The 26,628-nt window shown below is 36.8% G+C and overlaps 1 protein-coding gene across 1 annotated transcript in view; it reads left to right on the forward strand.

Annotated features, from left to right (window-relative positions):
• BRIP1 (BRCA1 interacting DNA helicase 1) overlaps positions 1-26,628 on the forward strand; it is a 407,553-nt gene that overhangs the window by 209,030 nt on the left and 171,895 nt on the right. The window contains 1 exon segment of the mRNA XM_077165000.1: positions 18,084-18,245. Coding sequence (XP_077021115.1) covers positions 18,084-18,245 — 162 coding nt within the window.

The following is a 26,628-nucleotide window of genomic DNA, read 5'->3' on the forward strand; positions in this document are numbered from 1 at the left end:
GCGCTGCACTTCTTGGATCTGTAATTTTAGGTCTTTCATAAGAGTTGGGAAATTTTCAGTGATAATTTCTTCCATTAGTTTTTCTCCTCCTTTTCCCTTCTCTTCTCCTTCTGGGACACCCACAACACGTATATTTGTGCGGTTCATATTGTCCTTGAGTTCCCTGATACCCTGCTCAAATTTTTCCATTCTTTTCCCTATAGTTTCTGTTTCTTTTTGGAATTCAGATGTTCCATCCTCCAAATCACTAATTCTATCTTCTGTCTCTTTAAATCTATCATTGTAGCTATCCATTATTTTTTCTATGTTTGCTACTTTATCCTTCACTTCCATAAGTTCTGCGATTTGTTTTTTCAGTTTTTCTATTTCTTCTTTATGTTCAGCCCATGTCCTCTTCATGTCCTCCCTCAATTTATCGATTTCATTTTTGAAGAGGTTTTCCATTTCTGTTCGTATATTCAGCATTAGTTGTCTCAGCTCTTGTGTCTCATTTGAGCTATTGGTTTGTTCCTTTGACTGAGCCATATTCTCAGTCTTTGAGCGTGGACAGTTATCTTCTGCTGCTGGCGTCTGGGCATTTATTCAGATTTCTCTTGGTGTTGGACCCAGCAAGGTTGTAATATTTTTCTGTGAAATCTCTGGGTTCTGTTTTTCTTATCCTGCCCAGTAGGTGGCGCTCGTGGCACCTGTTTGTCTGCGGGTCCCACCAGTAAAAGGTGCTGTGGGACCTTAAACTTTGGAAAACTCTCGCCGTCCTGGGGGTTCGCTAGCCGAAGCGGCTTGAGCCGGCCCGGGGTCCGAACGCAGGGAGGGTTGCTGGTCGCAGCAGCCAGGGAAAGAGCCCGTCCGAATTTCCTAGTCGGCCCTGGGCAACAAGCGTGGCGGGAGGGCGCCAGCGGCAGCGGCCCGCCCGAGAGAGTGCACGCTCCCCAGGAGTCACGGGCCTGGAAGGGGCCTCCCCCACCCGCCACCGTTCTCCGCGGCCTGGGGGCCTCCGATCCAATTCTCTCAGTTGGTCCGGGGGCTGTGCGTGGTGTGGGCGCCAGCCGTCTTTGTCTCAGGGGACCGCCCCTCCAATTCTCCCAGCCGGCCCGGGAAGGGGGAAGGGAGTAACTCCGGCCGCTTGCCACCCCGCCCGGCAAGGCCCGCGCGCCTCGGCGATCTCACCCGAGCTGCCTCTCTCAGCCAGCCAGCTGCTCCAGGATGGGGTACGCTGTCCCTTTTATCTCTGCTGTGGCTTTGGGCGCCCTCTGTATCGTTTCCACTCCCCCAGTAGGTGTCCCGGAGAAGAAACCAAGATCCGCGCGTCTTACTAAGCCGCCATCTTCCCTATAATAAGTTTTAAAATCAAGGAGTGTTAATCTTCCCACTTTGTTCTTCATTTTCAGGATGGTTTTTGCTATTCGGGGTCTGTTTCTCTTCCAGATGAATTTGGTAATCAGCTTTTCCAAATTTTTAAAGTAGGTTGTTGGAATTTTGATTGGTACTGTGTTGGATCTGTAGAACAATTTGGGGAGAATTGACATCTTAACTATTTTTATCCTTCCTATCCATGAGCAGGGAATGTCTTTCCACCTATTTAGATCTCCTTTGATTTCTTTTAGCAATGTTTTATAGTTTTCTGTATACAAGTCCTTTACATCCCTAGTTAAGTTCATTCCTAAATATTTGATTCTTTTAGTTGCTATTTTGAATGGAGTTTTTTCCTTAACTGACTTCTCAGCTAGGTCATTGCTTGTGTATAGAAATGTTACTGATTTTTGCACATTAATTTTATATACTGCCACCTTGCTGAATTTCTTTAAAGTATAGTATATCATCTGCAAATAATGAGAGTTTTCCGTCTTCCTTTCCAGTTTGGATGCCTTTCATGTCTTTGTCCTTCCTGATTGCTCTAGCTAGAATTTCTAGCACAATGTTGAATAATAGTGGTGACAGTGGGTATCCTTGTCTTGTTTGTGATCTTAGGGGGAAAGCTTTCAGTCTCCATCCATAGAGTACGATGCTGGCTATTGGTTTTTCATATGTTCCTTTTATCATATTGAGGTAGTTTATCTTTGAGTCCTATCTTTTGAAGTGTTTTATCAGAAAGGATGGTGAATTTTTTTGAATGCTTTTTTGGCATCAATTAAGATGATCATGTGATTTTTCCCTTTTGATTTGTAAATGTGCTGTATTACATTAATTGATTTTCTTGTGTTGAACCATCCTTGCAGTTGTGGTATAAACCCCACTTGGTCCTGGTGTATAATCCTTTTAATGTATTGTTGGATTTTATTTGCTAATATTTTATTGAGATTTTTTGCCTCTGTGTTCATTAAGGAGATTGCCTTGCAGTTTTCCTTTCTTATAGCATCTTTACCTGGTTTTTGGTATTAAAATGATATTAGCTTCATAAAATGAGTTAATTAGAGTTCCTTTTTCCTCAGTTTTTTGGAAAAGCTTGAGCAGGATTTGTGTTAATTCTTTTTGGAATGTTTGATAATATTCCCCTGTGAAGCCATGTGGCCCCGGACTTTTCTTTGTAGAAAGATTTTTGATGACTCATTGAATGTCTTTACTTGTGATTGGTTTGTTTAGATCTTCTCTTTCTTCCCCAGTCATTGTAGCTTGTTTGTGTGTCTCCAGGAATTTTTCCATTTCATCTAAGTTGTCTAGTTTGTTGACATATGGTTGTCTACGGTATCCTCTTATGATTTCTTCAGAATCTGTGGAAACGCACCTGTTCTCATTTCAGATTTTATTTATTTGCATCATCTCTCTTTTTTTTTTCTTTGTCAGTCTTGCTAGTAGACTATCAATTTTATTGATTTTCTCAAAGAACCAACTTTTGGTTTTATTGATTCTTCCTATTGTTCTTCTGTTCTCCCATTCATTTAACACTGCTTTAATCTTTGTTATTTCTATTCTCTTTGCTTTGGGGTTAGTTTGCTGTTCTTTCTCAAGTTCCTCCATGTGAGCTGTTAAGTCCTCAATTTTTGCTTTTTCTTGTTTTTTAATATAGGTATTTAGAGCAATAAACTTCCCTCTCAGCACAACCTTTGCCATATCTCATAAGTTCTGATAAGTTGTATTCTCATTTTCATTCATTTCCAGGTAGCTACTGATTTCTCTAACAATTTCTTCTTTGACCAACTGGTTGTTTAAGACTGTGTTATTTATTCTCCATATATTTGTGAATGTTCTCATTCTTTGATGGTTATTGAGATCCAGCTTCATCCCATTGTGATCAGAGAAAGGGCTTTGAATAATTTCAGTGTTTTTAAAGGTATAAAAAGCTGTTTTGTGCCCCAGCATATGATCTATCCTGGAGAATGTTCCATGAGCACTAAAGAAGAATGTATATCCTTGTGCTTTCGGGTACAGTGACCTATATATGTCTGTTAGGACTGATTCATTTATCAATTTATTTAAGTTCTCTTTTTCCTTGTTGATCTTCTGTTTGTTGTATCTGTGAAGGAGAGTGGTGTATTGAAGTCTCCTACTATTTTTGTTGAAAGATCTATCACTCCTTTCAGTTTTGCCAATGTCTGTCTCATGTACTTTGGAGCTCCTTGACTGGGAGCTGAAACATTTATGATTGTTTTATCTTCTTGGTGAATTGACCCTTTAATTAGTATATACTGTCCTTACTTGTCTCTTATGATGTCTTTACGTTTGAAGTCTATTTTGTCTGATATTAGTGTAGCTACTCCTCCTTTCTTTTGGTTACAACTTGGTTTGAAAATCTTTTTCTAGTCTTTCACTTTCAATCTATTTGTATCCTTGTGTCTAAGATGCGTCTCTTGTAAGCAGCATATAGCTGGATTATGTTTCTTAATCTGTTCTGCCAATCTGTATCTTTTAATTGGTAAGTTTAGTCCACATCAAAGTTATTACTGAAAGGGTGTTTCTTGACTCTACCGTCTTAACTTTTTTATTTTATTTGTCAGAGCTATATATTCTTTTCCTTTTTTCTCTTTGTATTCTTTAAATTACCCTTAGTGGTACTCTTCAATTCTGTGCCCTCGTTCAGACCTCCCTCTCCTGTCTTTTTTTTTCAGCTCACAGAACTCCTTTTAGTGTTTATTGTAGGGTTGATCTCTTGTTGACAAATTCTTTCAGGACTTCTTTGTCTGTGAAAACTTTAATCTATCTGTCAGTTTTGAAGGACAATTGGCTGGGTACAGGATTCTTGGCTGGAGGTTTTTCTCTTTCAGGATCTTGAATATATCAGACACTGCCTTCTTGCCTCCAGGGTGCTAGTTGAGTAGTCTGTACTCACTCTTGTTTGGTTTCCCTTGTATATAGTAGATTGTTTTTCTCTTGCCGCTTTCAGGATTTTCTGCTTTTCTTCAATATTTGACAGACTGATTAGTATGTGTCTTGGGAAAGGCCTATTTGGATTTATTCTGTTTGGAGTTCTTTGGGCTTCTTTGACTTGTACATTTATGTCCTTTATGAGGGTTGAAAAGCTTTCCCCCATTATATCCTCAACTACTCTTCCTAGCCGTTTCTCCTCTCTCCACCTTCTGGGACACTAATGATTCTTGTATTTGCTTTGTTTCATGTATCATTTCCCAGAGAGCCAATTCAAATTTTCCTATCTTTTTAGATATTTGCTATTTTGAGTCTTCGAAGCCAGTTATCTTGTCCTCTATATCACTTATTCTTTCTTCTGTCTCTTCAAATATGGTGTTGTGTGCCTCCAGTATGTTTATTTGGTCAACAAAGTCTTTAATCTCTGTGATATCTGCTATTTTTCTCTTTTTTCTTTTAAATTCCTCTTTTTGCTCTTTTGCTGTCTTCTTGATCTCCTTTATGCCATTTGCTATCCCACTTATTAAGTAGAGTTGTATGAACATCTTTGATTAGTAGTTCCAACGTCTGTGTCTCCTCTGGTGTTTTAATTTGGTCATTAGGCAGGACTATATCTGTCTGCATTGTGATATGCTGAGTGTGATCTGCTGTCTTCGTGGCATATAAATATCTTGATTGGTTTACTTTAGGAGTTGATTTCTTTTAGTGGTCTGAGGCCTTTTGTTTATGGGATGGTTGTACAGGAGGGAGCAGGGTACAGGATGGGTACTCAGTGCAGTGATTTGTTTCAGGGCAGGTATAGGCACAGGTTAGGAATGTCACTTTGATGCTTATGAATGTGGGCGCCCAGCGGCCAGGGAAGATGTAGTTTTGCGGGTGCATGAGTCGGTCTGGAGCACGTAATTCTGGTTTCCCCTGGTCTAAGGCGCGGGGACCTCTGTGTGCATGCGTAGAACTGTGGCAGCACTTCAGTGTTTTATGCCTTTGTGGAGTGGGGGAAGATGTGACCCAGCTGCGCAGATCAGCGCTTTCTTAGAGCTGGGAGGTGTGGCTGAGGTCCATGTGCATGTACAGTTCTAGGACTGCTGTAAAGTGCAGTTCCCAGAGCTGAATGACGTGATTAGAGGCCTGTGTGCACACGTGGGCCTAGAAGTGCCATAAACTAATGCGTAGAGCTCAACATGGGCAAGGTGAGACTTTGTGACACTATGCGCCAAGGGGTGGGGTGGGGTGGTAACCTGGGTATGCAGGTTAGTGCCCACAGCCTTTATATACTGGCAGCAGCCTGCAGGAAACAGGGAGGGCGAGGTAGTGCTCGGGAGGGTGCAGCAGAGGTAGGTTGGATATATTTGAGGTGGGGGTGGAGGCAGGTATGTATATTGGGGTCAGTGGGGTGAAGGTGCCTAGAACACAATGAATAAAGTGAGTGACGGTTTGGGTGCATTGGTTGTGCAGTGAGTCACCAGTCGTGGGGCTCTGCTAGTGAGCGTAGCGCACCTAAGGAACGCGGCCTGGCTTACTTCTCAGTCCCCTGCTCCCATCTGTGTACTCCCACAGCTCTGCGCTTCCACGCCAGGCTCCAGCTTTCTGCCTTTCAGTTCCTTGGCCTCTGCAAATAGGGCTGCCCTATGTGGTCCCAGGTCAGCCACACTCCGTAATTGCCACCTCAGTCGACCTCCTGTCTCTTCTGTAACTTTTCCGTGGAGCAGGACTAATCTCGAGCTACTCTATACGTCCATCTTCCTGAAAGTTTGTAAATATTATTTTAATTTTCCAAGAATGATTGGATCTTCATTTTTACTTTTACTTTCTTCTTTTTATGAAAAAATTTAAAGTTGCCAGCTACTAATTGTTTAACATAACTTCTTTGCCTGACACAATTCTGGCTCTTTATAAAAAGCTATAGTTTTCAACCCAGGTGCATATGTGGTAGGATTTTTGGTTCTCATAATTACTTGGGAAGAACTACTAGTGTTTAGTAGGTAGGGCCCCTAAGTGCTGAGCTTCTTATATAACAAAGAGTTGTGCTCCCCAAGATTCCAAAATGCTGCTGTTGAGAACTACTGGTATAAACAACAGTGAAAGAAAAATATATATTACACCTTTCCAAGTTGCTTTCTTAAGAGGTACAGATAAATATGGAAGTTTTTCATAATTTAAACATATATTTTCTCCAAAGAATGTTATTGTAGGCTATAATTGTGTTCTCAGTCTAGTGCGCAAAAGGCAAGTTTACCTATAATGCACTGAATTGTAATTGTAATAAACCAGTTGTTCAGCTATATTCTGTTATATTGTAATATTTCCTCCAGCTAATATTTTATTTATAGAAATTATAAAATTTAGAAAGGTTGAACGAATAGTATTACTGTAAAGAACATCTTAATATTCTTCAACTAGATTCATCTATTGTTAACATTTTGTCATATTTCCTTTTTTCCTCTCTCTCTCTGTCTCTCTGTGTGTCTCTACATATTTGTGTGAATGAATGTATGTGATATATGGACATTTTTTGATCAGAAAAGAATTTTTAGACACCATGACACTTTACCCTTCAGTACTTTAGCATATCTTTCCTAAGTAAAAGACTTAATTGTTTATCACCACAACACTATGATCACACCTAAGGCATATAATATCCATATAACAGACATTTCCCAAAGTGTCCCTGGGGGCTGTTTATTTTCCTAGTTTAATCCAGGATCCAATCAATAATCATACTATGTATTTGGTTTTCATGTCTCTTTAGTTGTGCAAACATAAATACAACATAAACTTTCGCATCTCAACCTCTTCCAAACATACCATTCAATGGGATTAATTACCCAATGCTGCTTTCTCTTTTTATGAGTGCTAGTAAGGACTCACATTTTTGTGTTGCTGGTTTTTAAAAATTCATTGTATTATAATTCACTATCGCTTTGTAAAAAAAAAGTTTGTTTGCTTAAAGTGCCCTAACTTTGGCCATTGGGAGTTCCTTCACAAAAGCTCCTGTGTCTTTTTGACATATCCTTCTTAGTCATTGAGCACTTTTTTACTTTCTGATACAAGAAAGCTTTGACTTCTATTTTTCCCTGTCCCTGATGGTAGAGAATCAGCCATTTCTCCAAAAGCCCTGGTTATTTTTAAAAGAAACAGTATTTAGTCAAGATTCTCCAGAGAAACAGAACCAGCAGGAAATATGTGTGTATATGTATGTGTAAATATTAAAAGATTTATTATAAGAAGTGGCTTACATGGGGATTGGCATGTTTGAATTCTGTAGGTCAGGGTACAAGTTAGGAACTCCCATAAAGGTTTCTATGAATTCCCCAGAAAAAGCTGTCTGAAATAAAGGTAGAAATTCCTCTTTTGACTGCTGAAATAATCAGTTATCCCTTTAAGACTTCTTTAGCTGATCAGATGAGACTGATCTCATTGCTTAATGTTGTCTCCTTTGTTGATTGTAACTGTATAGCAATAGATGTAATCAGTGACTAAAAATTTATATTCATGAAATTTTCTGACATTAATGGTCAGGAAAGTACTTGTTTAACCATGTAGCTGGATACCATAATGTATCCAAATTGACATATACTTTTTCACAAATAAATATTTAGAAACCAGTATCTGAGTGCTAAGTGTACTCATTGCTACTATGGTGTTACTGCTTCTAGTTTCATTCAATGGATGGATCTAGGAAATATATATATTATTTTAAGTTATGGGCTCATATAGAGATGGCAAGTTCAAATCCACCTTAACAATTATTCTTCATCTCCCTCTGTTCCAGATTTCTACCTCTTTTCTACCTTGTAAGAACCTGGGTTCCCCATATCATCATATACTTACTTATTCTCTTCTTTAAGATGCACAAAACACCGACACAGCACAAGTATTAACACACATACACTGCTAATACGAATCTTACTTATTTTTAGCTTATTGCTTGTTTATTCTTAAATTATATTTGTTTAACTGTATGTTCAAAAACACAGTAATGTGTTTAAAAGTTACTTGAATTTTTTCCTGTGTGGTTAGGTAATTAATTGGGTATACAGTAAAAATAATTTCATTTAATATTTACTTTTTTCATCCATTTTCATTAAAGTATATATATTAGTCTTTTTTCTTTTTCCTTTAGTTATTTCATTTTACTTATTTATTTTTAATTTTTTAAACATAACAATATGTAAACACAAACATTCTTAACATATGAGCATTCCATTCTTGGTATATAATCAATAACTTACAATATCATCACATAGTTGTATATTCATCACCATGATCATTTCTTAGAACATTTACATCAATTCAGAAAAAGAAATAAAAAGAAAAAAGAAAAAAATCTCATACATACCATGCCCCTTACCCCTCCCTCTCATTGACTACTAGTATTTCCATCTACCCAATATATTTTAACCTTTCTTTCCCCTATTTTTTTCTATAGCCCTTACCACTCCCTTTCATTGATCACTAGCATTTCAATCTACTAAATATATTTTAACATTTGTTCCCCCTGTTTCTTTTTAATCCATATGTTTTATTCATCTGCCCATATCATAGATAAAAGCAGCATCAGACACAAGGTTTTCACCATCACACAGTCACATTGCAAAAGCTATATCATTATACAATCATCTTCAAGAAACATGGTTACTGGATCACAGCTGTACATTTTCAGGCACTTCCCTCCAGCCTCTCCAATATAGCTTAACTAAAAAGGTGATATCTATATAATGTGTAAGAATAACCTCCAGGATAACCTCTCAACTCTGTTTGGAATCTCTTAGCCATTGACACTTTATTTTGTCTCATTTCTCTCTTCCCTTTTGGTCTAGAAGGTTTTCTCAATCCCTTGATGCTGAGTCCCAGCTCATTCTAAGATTTCTGTCCCACGCTGACAGGAAGGTTTACACCCCTGGGAGTTGTTTCTCATGTAGAAAAGGGGCAGGGCAGTGAGCTTGCTGGCCATGTTGGCTGAGAGAGAGAGAGGGCACATCTGAGCAACAAAAGAGATTCTCTACAGGTGACTCAGGCCTAAGTTTAAGTAAGTTTAGCCTATCCTTTGTGGGGTTAAGTTTCATCTGAACAAACCCCAAGATTGAAGGCTCGGCCTATTGCTTTGGTTGTCCCCACTGCTTGTGAGCATATAATGAAGTCTCCACATGGCAAAGTTGAATTTTCCCCCTTTCTTGCCATTCCCCCAGGGGGACGTTGCAAATACTTTTTTATTCACTGTTCAGATCACTCTGGGATTTATCAGAACATCACTCTGGACAAGTCTACAAAGTCTCATGTCCTACTCAAGGGTCCATGTACTTATGATGTTCAAGTGAAACTGTCCATATAAGTTATATTTGGAAATGCACTAGTCAAAATATAAATTTTGTACCCAATAAACATTTTTTGCTTTTGTCTCACACATAAGTTAAAGTTTTAAAATATGAATTACCATCTGTTTTCAATACTTTGCTATGTTAACATTCCTTTGTTCTTTCTCATGCAAAAACATTTTTTAATTTATACATTTACCCACTATTATTGTACTACTCTAGGCATTCCTAGACTATACTATCTCAGTCTTTATCGCTCATCTTTCCTTCTGATTACATTTGTGCCCCCACCCCTCTTCCTTCTATTATTCTCACATTCAGCTTCATTCAGTGTACTAACATTATTGTATTACAGTTACGTAATATTATGCTATCCATTTCTGAATTTTTACAATCAGTCCTGTTGCACAATCTGTATCCCTTCAACTCCAGTTACCCAATATCTTCCCTATTCCTATCTCCTGATGATCTCTGTTCTTAGCTGAAATTTTCCAAGCTCATTCATTAGTGTTAATTCATATCAGTGAGACCATATAGTATTTGTCCTTTTGTTTCTGGCTAATCTCACTTAACATAAGGTCCTCAAGGTCCATCCATGTTGTTTTATGCTTTATGATTTTATTCTTACAGCTGCGTACTATTCTGTTGTATGTATATATCGCAGCTTGTTTAGCCACTCCTCTGTTGATGGATATTTGGGCTTTTTGTGTCTCTTGGCAATTGTAAGTAGGGCTGCTATAAATATTGGTGTGCTAGTGTCTGTTTGTGTTCTTGCCCTCATGTCCTCTGAATAGATACCTAGCAATTATATTGCCGGATCATATGGCAATTTTATAATTAGCTTCCTGAGGAATCACCAAAGTGCCTTCCACAGCGGTTGAATCTTTTGACATTCCTACCAACAGTGGATAAGTATGCCTGTTTCTTCACATACTCTCCAGCACTTGTCGTTTGTGTTTTATTGATAATGGCCTTTCTAGTGAATGTGAGATGATATCTCATTATGGTTTTGATTTGCATTTCCCTAATAGCCTTGGAAGTTGAGAATCTTTTCATGTGCCTTTTAACCATTTGTATTTCCTTTTCTGAGAAGTGCATGTTCTTGTCTTTTGCCCATTTTGTAATTGGGTTGTCTGTCTTTTTGTTGTTGAGTTGAACATTCTCTTTATATATTCTGGATACTAGACCCTTATCTGATATGTTGTTTCCAAATATTGTCTCCCATTGTGTAGGCTGTCTTTTTCTTTGTTGACAAAGTTCTTTGATGCACAAAAGTGTTTAATTTTGAGGACTTCCCATTTATCGATTTCTTTCTTCAATGCTCAGGCTTTGGGTGTAAGATCTAGAAAACTGCTTCCTATTATAAGATTTATAAGATTTTTCCCTACATTTTCTTCTAAAAGTTTTATGGTCTTAGATCTAATGTGTAGGTCTTTGATCCATTTTGAGTTAATTTTTGTATAGGGTGTGAGATATGGATCCTCTTTCATTCTTTTGCATGTGAATACCCAGTTCTCCAGGCACCATTTATTGAAGAGACTGTTCTGTCCCAGGTGAGTTGGCTTGACTGCCTTATCAAAGATCAGTTGTCCATACATGATAGGGTCTGTATCTGAACACTCTGTTCGATTCCATTGGTCAGTATATTTATCTTTAAGCCAGTACCATGCTGTTTTGACCACTGTAGCTTTGAAATATGCCTTTAAGTCAGGCAGTGTGAGACCTTGGACTTCATTTTTCTTTTCAGGATAGTTTTAGTATTTGGATCACCCTGCCCTTACAAATAAATTTGGTTGTTCATTTTTCTATTTCAGAAAAGTAAGTTTTGGGGATTTTAATTGGTATTGCATTTAATCTATAAATCAACTTAGGTAGAATTGACATCTTAACTATATTTAATCTTCCAATCCGTAAACACAGTATACCTTCCATTAATTTAGGTCTTCTGTGATTTCTTTTAGCAATTTCTAGTAATTTTATTTCTGTAGGTCTTTTGTATTCTTAGTTAAATTTGTTCCTAAATATTTTATTCTTTTAGTTGCAATTGTAAATGGAATTTTTTTCTTGATTTCTCCCTCAGATTGTTCATTACTAGTGTATAGAAACACTTCAGATTTTTGAGTGTTGATCTTGTAACCTGCCACTTTGCTGTAGTCATTTATTAGCTCTTGTATTTTGCTGTGGATTTTTCAGGGTTTTTGATATATAGTATATCATCTGCAAACTGAGAGTTTCCCTTCCTCTTTTCCAATTTTGATACCTTTGTATTTCTTTTTCTTGTCTAATTGCTCTGGCTAGAACTTCCAACACAATGTTGAAAAACAGTGGTGATAGTGGACACCCTTATCTTGTTCCTGATCTTAAGGGGAACGTTTTCAGTTTTTCCCCTGCGAGGATGATGTTAGCTGTGGATTTTTCATATATTCCCTTTATCATGTTGAAGAAGTTCCCTTCTATTCCTATCCTTTAAAGTGTTTTCAACAAGAAAGGATGTTGAATTTTGTCAAATGCCTTTTCTACATCAATCGAGGTGATCATGTGGTTTTTCTGCTTTGATTTGTTGATATGGTGTATTACATTAATTGATTTTCTTATGTTCAACCATCCTTGCATACCTGAGATGAATCCTACTTGGTCATGGTGTAGAATTCTTTTAATGTGCTGCTGGATTCAATTTGCAAGAATTTTGTTGAGCATTTTTGCATCTGTAGTCTTTAGAGAGATTTGTCTGTAATTTTCTTTCTTTGCAGTATGTTTGTCTGGCTTTGGTATGAGGGAGATGTTGATTTCATAGAATGAGTTATGTAGCCTTCCCTCCTCTTAAGGTTTTTTGAAGAATTTGAGTAGGATTATTACTAATTCTTTCTTGAATGTTTGGTAGAATTCATATGTGAAGCCATCTGGTCCTGAACTTTTCTTTTTGGGGAGCTTCTTAAGGACTAATTCAATTTCTTTTCTTGTGATTGGTTTGTTGAGGTTGTCTGTTTCTTCTTGAGTCAATTTTGGTGGTTTATGCCTTTCTAGAAAGTTTTTCATTTCATCTACATTGTCTAGTTTATTACCTAAAAGTTGTTCATAGTATCCTCTCATTACCTCCTTTATTTATGCAAGGTCAGTGGTTATTTCTCCACCCCATTTCTGATTTTATTTATTTGCATCCTCTTTTTTCTTCTTTTTGTCAGCCTCACTAAGGGTCCATCAGTCTTGTTGATTTTCTCATAGAACCAACTTCTGATTTTGTTGATTTTCTTGATTGTTTTCATGTTCTCAATTTCATTTATTTCTGCTCTAAACATCACTGTTTCTTTCCTTTTGCTTGCTTTGGAGTTTGTTTGCTGTTTTTTCTCTAGTTCTTCCAAGTGGGCAGTTCATTCCTTGATTTTTGCTCTTTCTTCTTTTTTGTTATAGGCATTTAGGGTAATAAATTTCCCTTAGCACTGCCTCTGCTGTATCTCATAAATTTTGATATGCTGTGTTTTCATTTTCATTTGCCTTGAGATATGTACTGATTTCTCTTGTAATTTCTTCCTTGACCCATTTTTTGTTTAAGCATATGTTGTTTAGCCTTCATATATTTGTGAATTTTCTGGCCCTTTGCCTACTGTTTACTTCCAACTTAATTCCTTTATGAACTGAGAAAGTGCTTTGTATGATTTCAATCTTTTAAAATTTATTAAGACTTGCTTTGTGACCCAGCATATGGTCTATCCTTGAGAATGATCCTTGAGCACTTGAGAAAGAGGTGTATCCTGCTGTTGTGGTGTGTAATGTTCTATAAATGTCTTTTAAGTCTAGCTCATTTATTGCATTATTCATATTCTCTGTTTCTTTATTGATCCTCTGTCTAGATGTTCTGTCCATTGAGGAGAGTGGGGAATTGAAGTCTCCAGCTATCATGGTAGATGTTTATATTTTTCTTTTCAGTGTTTGCCTCATGTACTTCGGAGCACTCTGGCTCGGTGCATAAATATTTCTGATTGTTATGTCGTCTTGTTGAATTGTTCCTTTTATTAATACATTGTGTCCTTCTTTGCCTCCTTTAATTGTTTTACGTTTGAAGTCTTATTTGTTGGATGTTAGTATAGCTACTCCTGTTCTTTTCTGATTGTTGCTTGCATGAAATATCTTTCCTTAACCTTTCGCTATCAAGCCATGTTTATCCTTGGGTCTAAGGTGTGTCTCCTGTAGACAGCATATGGATGTGTCCTCTTTTTTAATCCGTTCTGCCAGTCTGTGTCTTTTTGATTGGGGAATTTAATCTATTACATTTAGTGTTACTACTATAAGAGCAGTACTTTCTTCTACCATTTTGTCTTTTCGATTTTATATGTCATATCTAATTTTTCTTCCTTTTATCTTTACTGATAGTCTTCATTTCTACAGTCTTCTCCACACCTCTCTCTCCTGTCTTTTCCTATCTGTTTCTAGTGCTCTCTTTAGTATTTCTTACAGAGTCTCTTGGTTACAAATTCTCTCAATGATTTTTTTATTTGAAAATGTTTTAATTTCCCCCTCATTTTCGAAGGACAGTTTTGTTGAATATAAAACTCTTGTTTGGCAGTTTTCTCTTTTAGTATCTTAAATATATCATACCACTGTCTTCTTGCCTCCATGGTTTCTGCTGAGAAATCCATGCATAGTCTTATTGGGCTTCACTTGTATGTGATAGATTGCTTTTCTCTTGCTGCTTTCAAGATTCTCTCTTTGCCTTTGACATCTGACACTCTGATTAGTAAGAGTCTTGGAGTACATCTGTTTGGATCTACCCTGCACTTCTTGGATCTGTAATTTTAAGTCTTTCATAAGAGTTGAGAAATTTTCAGTTATAATTTCCTCCAGTAGTTTTGCCCCTCCTTTTCCCTTCTCTTCTGCTTCTGGGACACTCACAACACATATATTCATGTGCTTCATGTTGCCATTTAGTTCTCTGAGTCCCTGGTCATATTTTTCCAATCTTTTCCCTATATTTTCTTTTGCTTGTTGGATTTCAGATGTCCCATCCTCCGGTTCACCAATCCTATCTTCTGCCTCTTGATATCTAACATTGTAGGTTTCCATTGATTTTTCCATCTCTTCTACTGTGCCTTTTATTCCCATAAGTTCTGTGATTTGTTTTTTCAGCATTTCAATTTCTTCTTTTTGTTCATTCTTTATATCCTCCCTCAGTTCATTGATTTGATTTTTGATGAGGTTTTCCATGACTGTTCGGATATTTTGAATTAATTGTTTTAACTCCTGTATCTCATTTGAATTGTTGATTTGTTCCTTTGACTCGGCCATATATTTAATTTTCCTAGTATGATTTGTTATTTTTTGCTGTTTTCTAGGCATTTTGTTTCCTTAGTTTATTCTGGAGATATTTTTCACTTTTTTTACCTACAATTTTCTTGCTAGATGAGTTTGTTGTCTTTCTGCTCTTTGACATTTGGTTTAACTTATCCTGCACCTCTAGCTTAGGTTTTGTTTAACCAATCAGTATTTTTCAGTTGTTGTTTTCTTGTCTCTTGCCATGCCTGCATGGTGCCTTTTTTTTTTCCTTTGGAGGGTCTACTTAGGTATTATAGACCCTAGTCAGATTTTCCCAGACCAAGCTGGCCTCCTCTCAGGAGGAAAGAATCCCCTGCATCAGTTTTCTCTGAGGGTGAGACCCAGAAGGTTGAAAGACTTTCCTATGAAGCCTCTAGACTCTGTTTTTCCTATCCTGCCCGTTATGTGGCGCTCATCTGCCTGCACATAACACTAGCATAAGGTGATGTGGCACCTTTAATTTGAGCAGACTCTTCCTGCTGGGGGAGTGCTTGAGACAGAGGAGTGGTTGTAGGCTGGCTTTAATCACTTCAGTTTTCCAGACCCTGAGCTCTGAATTCCTTGAGGGAGGGATTCCACCTGAGCTGGGCCCGACCCCTTTCCTAGGGATGGCATAGCCTCCAGACAAACTTTTATACAATCTTAATTCTGTACTTCCCTGTGGCAGTTGGAGCCTGATAAGCCCTGCAGCTGACTCCAAAGAGCAGTCACGCTGTAGAAACACAGCCATAACAAAGGAAAGAAAAAGAAATCCTTTTCAGAGCAGGGCCCCTATTCCTCAGGTTTCCCAATCAAGACCTTAAGTTGGTAGTCTCTTTGTGTATATCCATGTCCTATGTGCCTCTTCCTTTCCTTCAGGGCCCAGACCCTTTTAAGTATTTTGTGCTGTCCGATTTAGAAATGTCTGTTTTTTTTCTTTTTCTTTTTCCTTCACTGGGGCAAAAATCAGCAGCCTCAGCTTTTATTTGAGGTTCAGCTGAGCCGAGGACCTATTTTTAGTAGTCAGAATTTGTTAATTAATTCTATAATTGGAACTTGGTTGCCTCAGCCCCTCCTGCTAGTAAAGTCTCTTTCATTTCCTCTCTGGGACATAGCCTGTGGGCGAGGGGCGCAGGCCTGTGCAACTTGGGAATCTCATGGTTGTGGGTGGGCTCACAGCCGGTCCAAGTTCTCCAGACTGGCGTACACTGTGTATTTGGTCACTGATGTGGCCCCAGAAGTTGCTCTGTACTGTTCCTGGCTATTTACTAGCTGCTCTGGAGAAGGAACTAAATCCCACGCCTCACTGAGCCATCATCGTGGCTCCTAGAGTATGTTTTTGAATGCCTAAGTCATAAAATGGTTCAAAAGTAAAAATGATATTAGAAAGTATAGCCAGGGAAACCTCACATTCATTCTTGTCCCTTTGTTCTAGTTTTTAAAATTAAAAAAATAAGTTTAATTGTCATAATATAAGTACAATATAAAATATACATTTTTAACTACTCTCAAGTATACAATTTGGTGATATTAGTTACATTCACAGTGTTATGCTATCATCACCACCATCCATTACCAAAACCTTCCCATCACCTCAAACAGAAACTCTGTGTCTGTTAAACATTAACTCCTCTTTCACCTCACACTTTCCGGTAACCAGTACTCTACTTCCCGTCTCTTGACTTGCCTCTTCTAGTTATTTCGTGTAAGTGAACTCATACAATATCCGTCTTTTTGTCTCTTGCTCATTCTAAGTGATATCTTCAAAGTGGAACCATGTTGTAGCATATATTAGAACTTCATTCCTTTTTTATGACTGCATAATATGTCATTCTGTTCATAGACCACATTTTAATCCAGTCATCTGTTTCATGAACACTTTGGTTGCTTCCACATTTTGGCTACTGTGAATAATGCTGATAGGAACTTTAATGTACAAGAATCTATTTGAGTCTATTTTCAGGGTTTTTTTTGGATATATACCTGGAAGTGAGATTTCAGAGTCATATATCATCTATACTTAGTATAGGATTTTAAAACTAACATTCCTGTGGGAAAATTACTTTTCCCTGACCAGGAGAAGGGCAGCAAGGAAATATTTATATGAATGATATAGCTGATGCTGATCCTACTATCTGCTCAGTTGAAGTAAAACGAATATTCCTCAATTCTCTGTTGCCCAGCAACAGAGTCCAGTTGCCCAGCATACCATAAAAACAAATAAGGATCCTTTACTTCCATTCGTTCAAAGTTCTGTGGAGTTCTGTATGTATAAATATTTATATAAGTAGCAACAGAGAGAAATCTGTAAGGGTTGAAATTACCACCGATACTGGCTAATGTGGCTTGAACATAGCTCTTTACATATGTTTGTGAAAATAAATTTTTTGCTTTATCTCAATTGGGGTTCTATTAAGGAATTTTCAGAGACTAGAGTGTTTTGTAGAGTAATAAAACTGATTGCAGCTTAAGTGCATCTCTAATAAAAAATGAGGTTTTAGTCAGTGTTTCAAATAACTTCAAAATATTATAGGGTTATTATATTTTTCACCAATCTTAAGTATTTATATTGTCTTTAGATTTCTAATAGTTTGTTCAAATAGTTTTAATAGTCTAGTCAAATTAACTAGACTAAGGCTAGATCTGTATGAATATAGTAGAATTAGAAATAATTGTAAATTGTGGTGGGTGCGCTTTCTATGACTAGTTATAAATATTTGAGCACCAGTGAATTTGTGAAAGAGGAGTTCCTGTCCTTGGTGACACTTGGAGACTTGTCCATGGCAGATCACAATGGCCCTACCCACTAATATTATTTAATTACCTTATTTTGCTGTTGTTATATAAAACAAATGTATTCATTTTGTTCATTTATTCATCCAATAAAGATTTGTTGCGTGGTTAATTTTGCAAAACTTTTAAGGAAATAAAGATAAGGGAAATCCTCTTTGCCTTCAAAGAACTTTCATACTAAGAGGATTCAGTGATCTGTCTAAAGCAAAACTTCTGTAAATTAATTCTGTATAAAATTATCTTAAAGTAATAGAAAAAACTATCAATTTTTAAATAAATTTCTTTTAAACTTTCTACTCATCTTTTAGTTATGTGCAAGTATATAATTAAGAATCCCAGCTAAATGCTAATTTATTTGCTTAACTCTAAATTGAAATATTCAAATTCTAGGTTTGGGTTGGCACCATTGGGTCAGGTCCCAAGGGTCGAAATCTCTGTGCTACCTTCCAGCACACTGAAACATTTGAGTTCCAGGATGAAGTGGGAGCACTTTTGTTATCTGTGTGCCAGACTGTGAGCCAAGGAATTTTGTGTTTCTTGCCATCTTACAAGGTAAGGAAATATTTATTGTTTCTTTTACCTTTTAAAAAATCATGTGAAAAGGAAAAATACTGCATGAACTCACTAATATGAACCAATTACCTTATGTAAACTCATGGACAGAGAATCTAGAATATAAGTTGCCAGGAGATAGAATGAGGCTAGCGAATAGGGAGCAGTTGCTTAAGATATGTAGAATTTTTACTAGGTTGAATTTAAATGAGTGGAAATGGATAGAGGTGATGATAGCACATTATGGTGAGTATAATTAACTGTGCTGAATTGTGTGCATGTGTGATTAACATGTGAAGTTTAGAGTCTTATATGTCACCTGAAGGAAAGCCAGAGATTGAAACATGGGAATATATAACTCAGAAAATCTTGTGGATGATGACTGTGATTAACAGTATAAATATAAAAAATTTCCTCCATGAACTAGAACTAATGTGTGAACTATTACAAGGAGTTAGTAATAGAGTGGTATATAGGGGGAAATGCACTCTGTAAACTCTGAACTATATTTAACAGTAATATCTTCATATTCTTTCATCAGCATTAACAAATGTACCACACCAATGCTAGGGATCAGTGATGGTCGGGGGTGGGATTGGATATAGGATGTTTTGGGTGTTCTCTCTCTTTTTTTTTCTTCGCAATTATTATTTTCTATTTTTTTTGCCCCTTAGAGTAAGGAAAATGTTTTAAACTCAATTCTCGTGATAAATGCACAGCTATGTGATGATACTGTGAGCCATTGATTATATACTTTGGATGCATTGTATGGTGTGTGTATATATTTCAATGAAATTGCATTTTAAAAAAAATCAAAAAAAGAAAAAAAGCATGCAGAATTACCATGATAAGCTTCCTAGGTCAGAAGCATTGAGGGTGGAGTGTATAATTATAGTTTTCTGAGTATCACATAAAGTTTATTTACTAAAATGTTGTTTGATTTTTCAATCATTTTACTTAAAAAGTTTAGAAGACTCAAAGTCTTCAAGCATTATTATATAAAAGGCCTGTTTATATATACATGATTTTTTAAAAGAATAAATTATGAGAAACCTGTAATATTTTATTTTTTAAAAATGAACAGCTTCAGAATAGATCTAAGTGTAACTTTTCCAAAAAACACCAAATACTACAATGTGAAAAGCACCTTCTCATTAAATACAAACTTACATTTTGTGATGTGCTGAATCAGTGTTTTGTATATACCTTGAAGCAAGGGAATTTTAAGTTGCATCCCATTTAAAAAAAAAAAAAACAAAATTCAAGAACTGAAAAAGGATGACTACAACCACAGTAGTAGCTAAACTTCCAAATAAGGAAATTTTTCCTCTGATAAAGCATATTGTTTTGTGTGTATACAATGTATTAGCATTTAGTTGTGATTTAGTTGTACCAAAGGCAAATTTTTATATTAAAAAAGAAAGTTAAATTACAGATGCAGAGAGACTTTTATACCAAGTCTTATATACCAAGGGCATTATTTTGAATGTTTAAACCATTTATTAGACTGGTTTAGCAATGCCAACATCTTAGACATTAAAACCCTCAAAATAAGACATGTGGTTAAAATCTTAAATGTTATATAGTATTTGACATCAGAATGAGCTGCTACTACATACTGCTTTTAAAATGGACAAGAAATATGAAATATGTTTTAATCTGCGGAGAATTCACCCCAATTTGCAATTACGTATTTATGTTTGCTTAACATCTAGGGAACAGTTATGTTTATTAACTAGCTGTGTGGAGTTCTTTTCTTTCTGCCCTCTTCAAATGTACTTGCCACCTTGTCTTCTGGTTTTTGTTTGGTTTCAACCAATAGGAGCACTTGTAAGAGATTAGATAGTGGAAAAGAATGAATTTGTTCCCTAAATGTGCTAATTTATGAAAGCTGTGGAGGAAAATTACATATTGAGCATAGTTTGTCACTTAGGTTGAAGTTAAATATATTTACTACTAAAAAATATTTATATAAAGCTACTTTACTCATCATGGATTTCATATACCATCCCCAACCCCCCTTTTTTTGGATCATAGGACTTGTGATGAAATTGTTTAACCACTGCCAGATAATTTGTGATAAAACATTTAAGCACTATTGGACAATATTTCGGTTTGCTAAAGTTACCAGAATGCAATATACCAGAAATAGAACAACTTTTTATAAAGGGAAATTATTAGGTTGAAGTGTACAGTTCTAAGGCTCTAAAAATATTCAAACTAAGGCATCCAAGGAAAGATACCTTGACTCAAGAAAGACCGATGGATCCAGAACACTTCTGTCAGCTGGGAAGGTATGTGCCTTGCATCTTTGCCTGGTTTCGAACAGCTTCCCCAGGGGCATTTACTTACTGCATCTCCAAACATCTGGGTCTTGTGTTGGCTATGTTGGCTCTGAAGCTTTTCCCAAAGTGGTTCGCTCTTAAAGGATTCTAGTAAGCAACCCGTCTTGAGTGGGTGGAGACATACCTCCATGGAAGCAACTTAATCAGAAAGATTGTACTTATAAAGGTTGATATGACCATATTTTTCGAAATTCAACCTCTTTGTGAAACTGAAGGAGAGATGTTTATTGGGTGCTAAATGTATGTTTTGGGTAGCACATTATTGAATTTAACTTGTACTGTCAGTTTACTTGAACACCATAATTACATGGAACCTTGAATAGGGTGTGAGGTCTTGTTAAATTAGTGTGATGACCGGATATATCCCAGAGTAATTTGGGCAGAGAATAAAAAAAGTATTTGCAAAGCCCCCTTAGGGGGCTGGGGAGAAAGAAGGAAATATTCAACTTACCCATCTGGAGAATTCTTGCAAGGAGTGGAGACAACCAATTCAATAGGATGAACCCTCGATCTTTGGGCTATCACCTATGAAACTTATTCCTGTAAAGAAGCTAAGCCTACTTCTAATTATGCCTAAGGTATTCTGGTTTCTCTTCAGATCATATAAATCTTTCGCCTTTTACTAATTATGCCTAAGAATCACCCCCAGAGAATTTCTTTTTTTGCTCATATGTGGCCTGTTCTCTATAAGCCAACTTGGCAGGTGAACTCAATGCCCTGCTCCCTACGTGGGACATGGCTCCCAGGGGGTAAATCTCCTGGCAACGTGGGACCTGACTCCTGGGGATGATCCAGGACTGGGCATCATGGGAATGAGAAAGTCTTATTGACCAAAAGAGGGAAGAGAAAATTGAAACAAAATAAGTTCTCAGTGGCTGAGAGATTTCAAACAGAGTTGAGAGATTATTCTGGAGGTTATTCTTATGCATTATTAGATATCCCTTTTTAGTTTATGGTGTATTGGAGCAGCTAGAGGGAAATATCTGAAACTTTTGAACTGTGTTCCAGTAGCCTTGATTCTTGAAGAAGACTATATACCTAAATAGCTTTTACAATATGACTGTGTGATTCTGAAACCCTTGTGTCCAATGTTTCTTTTATCCAGGGAGTAGCCTTGATTCTTGAAGAAGACTATATACCTAAATAGCTTTTACAATATGACTGTGTGATTATGAAACCTTTGTGTCCGATGTTTCTTTTATCCAGAGTATGAACAGATAAGTAAGAAAAAAAAAAAAAGAATGCTGGTGCATGGGTGGTTCAGTGGTAGAATGCTTGCCTTCCATGTGAGAGACCTGGGTTCAATTCTTGGACCATACACCTAAAAAAAAAAAAAAGGGTAAAAAGTAAATAAATAGGGGTGCACATGTGGTTCAGTGGTAGAATGCTTGCCTTTCATGCAGGAGACCCAGGTTCAGTTCCCGGCCATGCACCAAAACAAACAAACAGATAAATAAATAAATAAAATACTGTGGGTCAGTGAGAGGGAGGGGTAAAGGGTATGGAATGTATGAGTTCTTTTTTCTTTTTATTTCTTTTTCTAGAGTTATAAAGGTGTTCTAAAATTGATCATATTGAATATAAAACTATGTGATGATACTGTGCACCATTGATTGTATAATGTTTTGACTGTATGTGTTTGGACATTTCTCAATAAAATTATTAAAATTAATAACAACAGGCGGGCCGCGGTGGCTCAGCGGGCAAGAGTGCTTGCCTGCCGTGCCGGAGGACCCCGGTTCGATTCCCGGCCCCAGCCCATGTAACAAACAAACGAACAAACAAAATATAATAAAACAAGAAAATGTTTAAAAATGTTTCCCTTTCTTCCTTCCTTCCTTCCTTCCTTCTCTGTCTTTCCTTCCTTTCCTCCCTCTCTCTTAAAAAAAAAAAAAAAAAAAAAAATTAATAACAACAATAATGGGTAAGACTTTAATCAAGGCTTAACAAAAATACAGGAATGTTAAAAGGAAAAAAATGATCCTACTCTACAGTATTGAATCATGATTAAAGAACGTGGCTTTTCTGGGGTACACAACAATTTCAAACTGGCACAGACAACTTAAATGACTTATGAACAAAAGATAAAACCTGTCAACTATGGAATTATCTTCAGGAGATGAGTAAGATACTTAAATATATATATATATTTTTTCCAGGGTTATGGTAATGTTTTTAAAATACACACGTGTGTATACATACACAGTGTGCTAACCATCTCTCAAATTAAGTAACTTTCTTAAAAGGCCCACACTGTTTTTTGCGGACAACAAACCTTGCAGAAAATTTCCTTCTTATTAAAAACAAAAAAAGCCAATAATGCAGAATTAAACGAAAATATAGATTTAATTCCCCCATATCTTCAAAGTCAGCTTGCTTTCTTAGTACAGAAACAGCGATAAGCTTGTGTAGACAGTTTTTGTCAAGCTTAACTAATTACAACAGTTTTTAAAACTTTCTTATTAGTGATTAAAATAATCTAGTTTTGCTATAAAATAAAGTAGGCCTTTTTCATTTTGTTCTGAAAGGACTCCTTATAAAGGTATTTGATAAAGCCTTTAACAGGTATATTCCAAATTAACATGACGGTTTAACACTAGTTACAGGTGATAAGCAACTAGGTATTATCTACAGTTTCAGCTCAGGAGAATTTAAACTATTCTGTTGAGAACCTGTTGTAAAACAAACTAAAAAATATGACAAAATCACTGGCTCCTGATTCAGGAGATGACTCATTTTTACCAAGCACCTAGTCCCCATGGAGTACAACTTAGGGAAAGAGAATGAGTTGCAGACTCCATTCCACAGGACTTCAGTTTCTGAAGTACCAAAAAAAATTTATTTTCCCTATTGGTAGGTTCCGTAAAATGGAAATTAATAAAATGTGTCTTGAATGCATGTGAAATAAAAGGTCTATATTCTATAGAGTCATCATAAAATGCAAATATAGTCCATAGCATGCAATAGGTAATTTTCCCCATATACCACTCTATTATTAACCCTTTGTACAAGTGTTATACATATTGTAGTAATTCATGGAAGAACTTATTTATATTTGTAGTGTTAATTGGTGAGATAGTGACTTTGCCTTTAAACAACCCCTTTCAATCAAATTCACCTACAATACATGTTCTAGTTTGCTAGCTGTCGGAATGCGACACACCAGAGATGGATTGGCTTTTGATAAAAGGGGATTTATTTCCTTACTTCTTCAGAGGAAAGGCAGCTAACTTTCCACTGAGGTTCTTTGTTATGTGGGAAGGCATAGGATGGTCTCTGCTGGCCTTCTCTCCAGGCCCCTGGGTTCCAACAACTCTCCCCGGGGTGACATCCTTCTGTATCTCCAAAGGTCTGGGCTGAGCTATGAGTGCTGAAATGAGGAATGCCGAGCTGCTTAGGCTGTGCTATGTTGAGCTCTCTCATTTGAGCACCAGCCAATTAAGTCAAACATCATTCATTGCAGCAGGCACACCTCCTAGCCGACTGAAGATGTAATTAGCAACAATGAGTACCATTGGCTCATGTCCGCAGCAACAAAACTAGATGCCTTCACCTGACCAAGTTGACAACTGAATCTAACTACCACAATACAACACTATTACTTAAAATCCCAATAAGTAACTACCATCACCTCTATTCCCAAACATTTACATTTAACCTCAATAACAATTCTGTACATATTAGGTAAAAGCTCCCCCATCTCTAGCTTCTGTCCATCTCTAGGGCCCCTATATTCTACATTTTAAGACTATGCATTTACATTTCTAGGTGGTTCATGTTAGTGAAATCATACAGTATCTGTCCTTTTGTGTCTGGGTTATTTTACTCAGCATTATGTCCTCAAAAGTTCATCCATGTTGTTGCGTACTTCAGGACCTCATTCCTTCTTACTGCTGCATAATATTCCATTGTAAATATATAGAACATTTTGTTTATTCACTCGTCTGCTGATGGGCACTTGGATTGTTTCCATCTTTAGGCAATTGTGAATTGTACTGCTATGAATGTCAGCATGCATGAACATCAATGTGCAAATGCCTTTTTGTGTCACTACTTTCAGATCTTCTGGGTATATACTGAGTAGCAGAATTGCTGGGTCCCAGGCATCTTAATATTTAATTTTCTGAGAAACTGCCGAATTGTCTTCCATGGCAGGTATAACATTTTACATTCCCAGAAGCAGTGAGTAAATATTTCTATTTCTTCACATTCTTTCCAACATTTTTCATCTCATGTTTGTTTAATAGTGTCCAGTTTTATAGGTATGAGATGATATCTCATTGTGATTTTGATTTGTATTTCCCTAGTAGCTAATGAAGATGAAAATCTTTTCATGTGCTTTTTAGTCATCTGTTGTAGTTTGCTAGCTGCCGAAATGCAATATACCAGAGATGGAGTGGCTTTTAAAAAGGGGAATTTAATAAGTTGCTAGTTTACAGTTCTAAGGCCAAGAAAATGTCCCAATTAAAACGAGTATATAGAAATGTCCAATCTAAGGCATCCAGGGAAAGATGCCTTGGTTCAAGAAGGCCAGTGACATTCAGGGCTTCTTTCTCAAGTGGAAAGGCACATGCCAAACACAGTCAGTGTTCCTCTCTCATCTGGAAGGGCACATGGCAAACACAGTGTCATCTGCTAGCTTCTTCTCCTGTCTTCCTTTTTCATAAAGCTCCCTGGGAGGCATTTTCCTTCTTCATCTCCAAAGCTCACTGGCTGGTGGACTCTGCTTCATGGTGCTACAGCATGCTCCATTCTCTCTGAATCTCCTTCATTCTCCAAAATGTTTCCTCTTTTATAAGACTCCAGAATCTTATCAAGATACAACCAAATGGGTGGAGACATGTTGTCACCTAATCCAACTTAACAACCACTCTTGATTAAATCACATCTCCAGGGAAATGATCTGATTACAGTTTCAAACATACAATATTGAATAGGGATTATTCTGCCTTTACGAAATGGGATTTTGATTAGAACATGGCTTTTCTAGGATCCATACATCCTTTCAAACCCGCACACCATCTGTATTTCCTCTTTGGAGAAATGTCTATTCATGTATTTTGCTCATTTTATAATTATGTTGTTTGTCCTTTTGTTGTTGAGTTGTAGGATTTCTTTATATATACTGGATATCAAACCCTTATCAAATATATGGTTTCCATATATTCTCTCCCACTGTGTTGGCTGTCTCTTTACTTCACCTTTTTGACAAAGTCCTTTGAAGCACAAAGTGTTCAGTCTTGAGGAGTTCCCATACATCTATTTTGTCTTTCATTGCTTGTGCTTTAGCCGTAATTTCTAAGAAGCTACCTCCTATCACTAGATCTTAAAGATGTTTCCCTATATTTTCTTCTAGGAGTTTTATGATACTTTGCTTTCCTTTTAAATACAGGAATTTTTTACTCTATACCTTGTCATTTAGAGGAGGTTAATTCATACGACTAATTCCTTTTTGAATTATAGTTACTTTCCTAGGTGCATGGCCCGTGATAACCCCATGAGGTTGTCTCTTTCCAGGCATGACTTTTTCTTTACAGCTCAGACTGTTTTACCACAACCAAAATTCTTGTTGGGTTCCCCATTGTATTCTCATCCTGAATTGCCAGATACCACTTTGTTGAAGTCTTCCATTTAAGTCTTGGAGAATTATGCTTCTTTCATTCCTCTCAATTCAATTGATTATGTTATTCAAAGACATATAGATTTTTGTCATGGTTTGCATTGCTTTGTTTTTTTTGGTGGTGACAGCAGAGCCACCATGGCTTCCACCAAGTGGGTATCAAACCAGTCATGACTGATGACGTAGCACTGGAATAGCAATAGAGAAGGCCTGAGTCTGCAGTCTGCCACCTCCCACTCATGCACAGATGCCGTATGTACATGATTTTAAAAAAATTTTTATTGTGAAATATAACATATATACAAAGAAAAGAAAGAAAAAGCAATAATTTTCAAAGTACACTTTAGCAGGTAGTTATAGAACAGATTTCAGAGTTTGTCATGGTACCTGGGCCAGATCATCCAAGGAGTCATGTCCT

The sequence above is a fragment of the Tamandua tetradactyla genome, chromosome 6, assembly GCF_023851605.1.
Source record: "Tamandua tetradactyla isolate mTamTet1 chromosome 6, mTamTet1.pri, whole genome shotgun sequence".
In the NCBI taxonomy this organism is placed as follows: domain Eukaryota; kingdom Metazoa; phylum Chordata; class Mammalia; order Pilosa; family Myrmecophagidae; genus Tamandua; species Tamandua tetradactyla.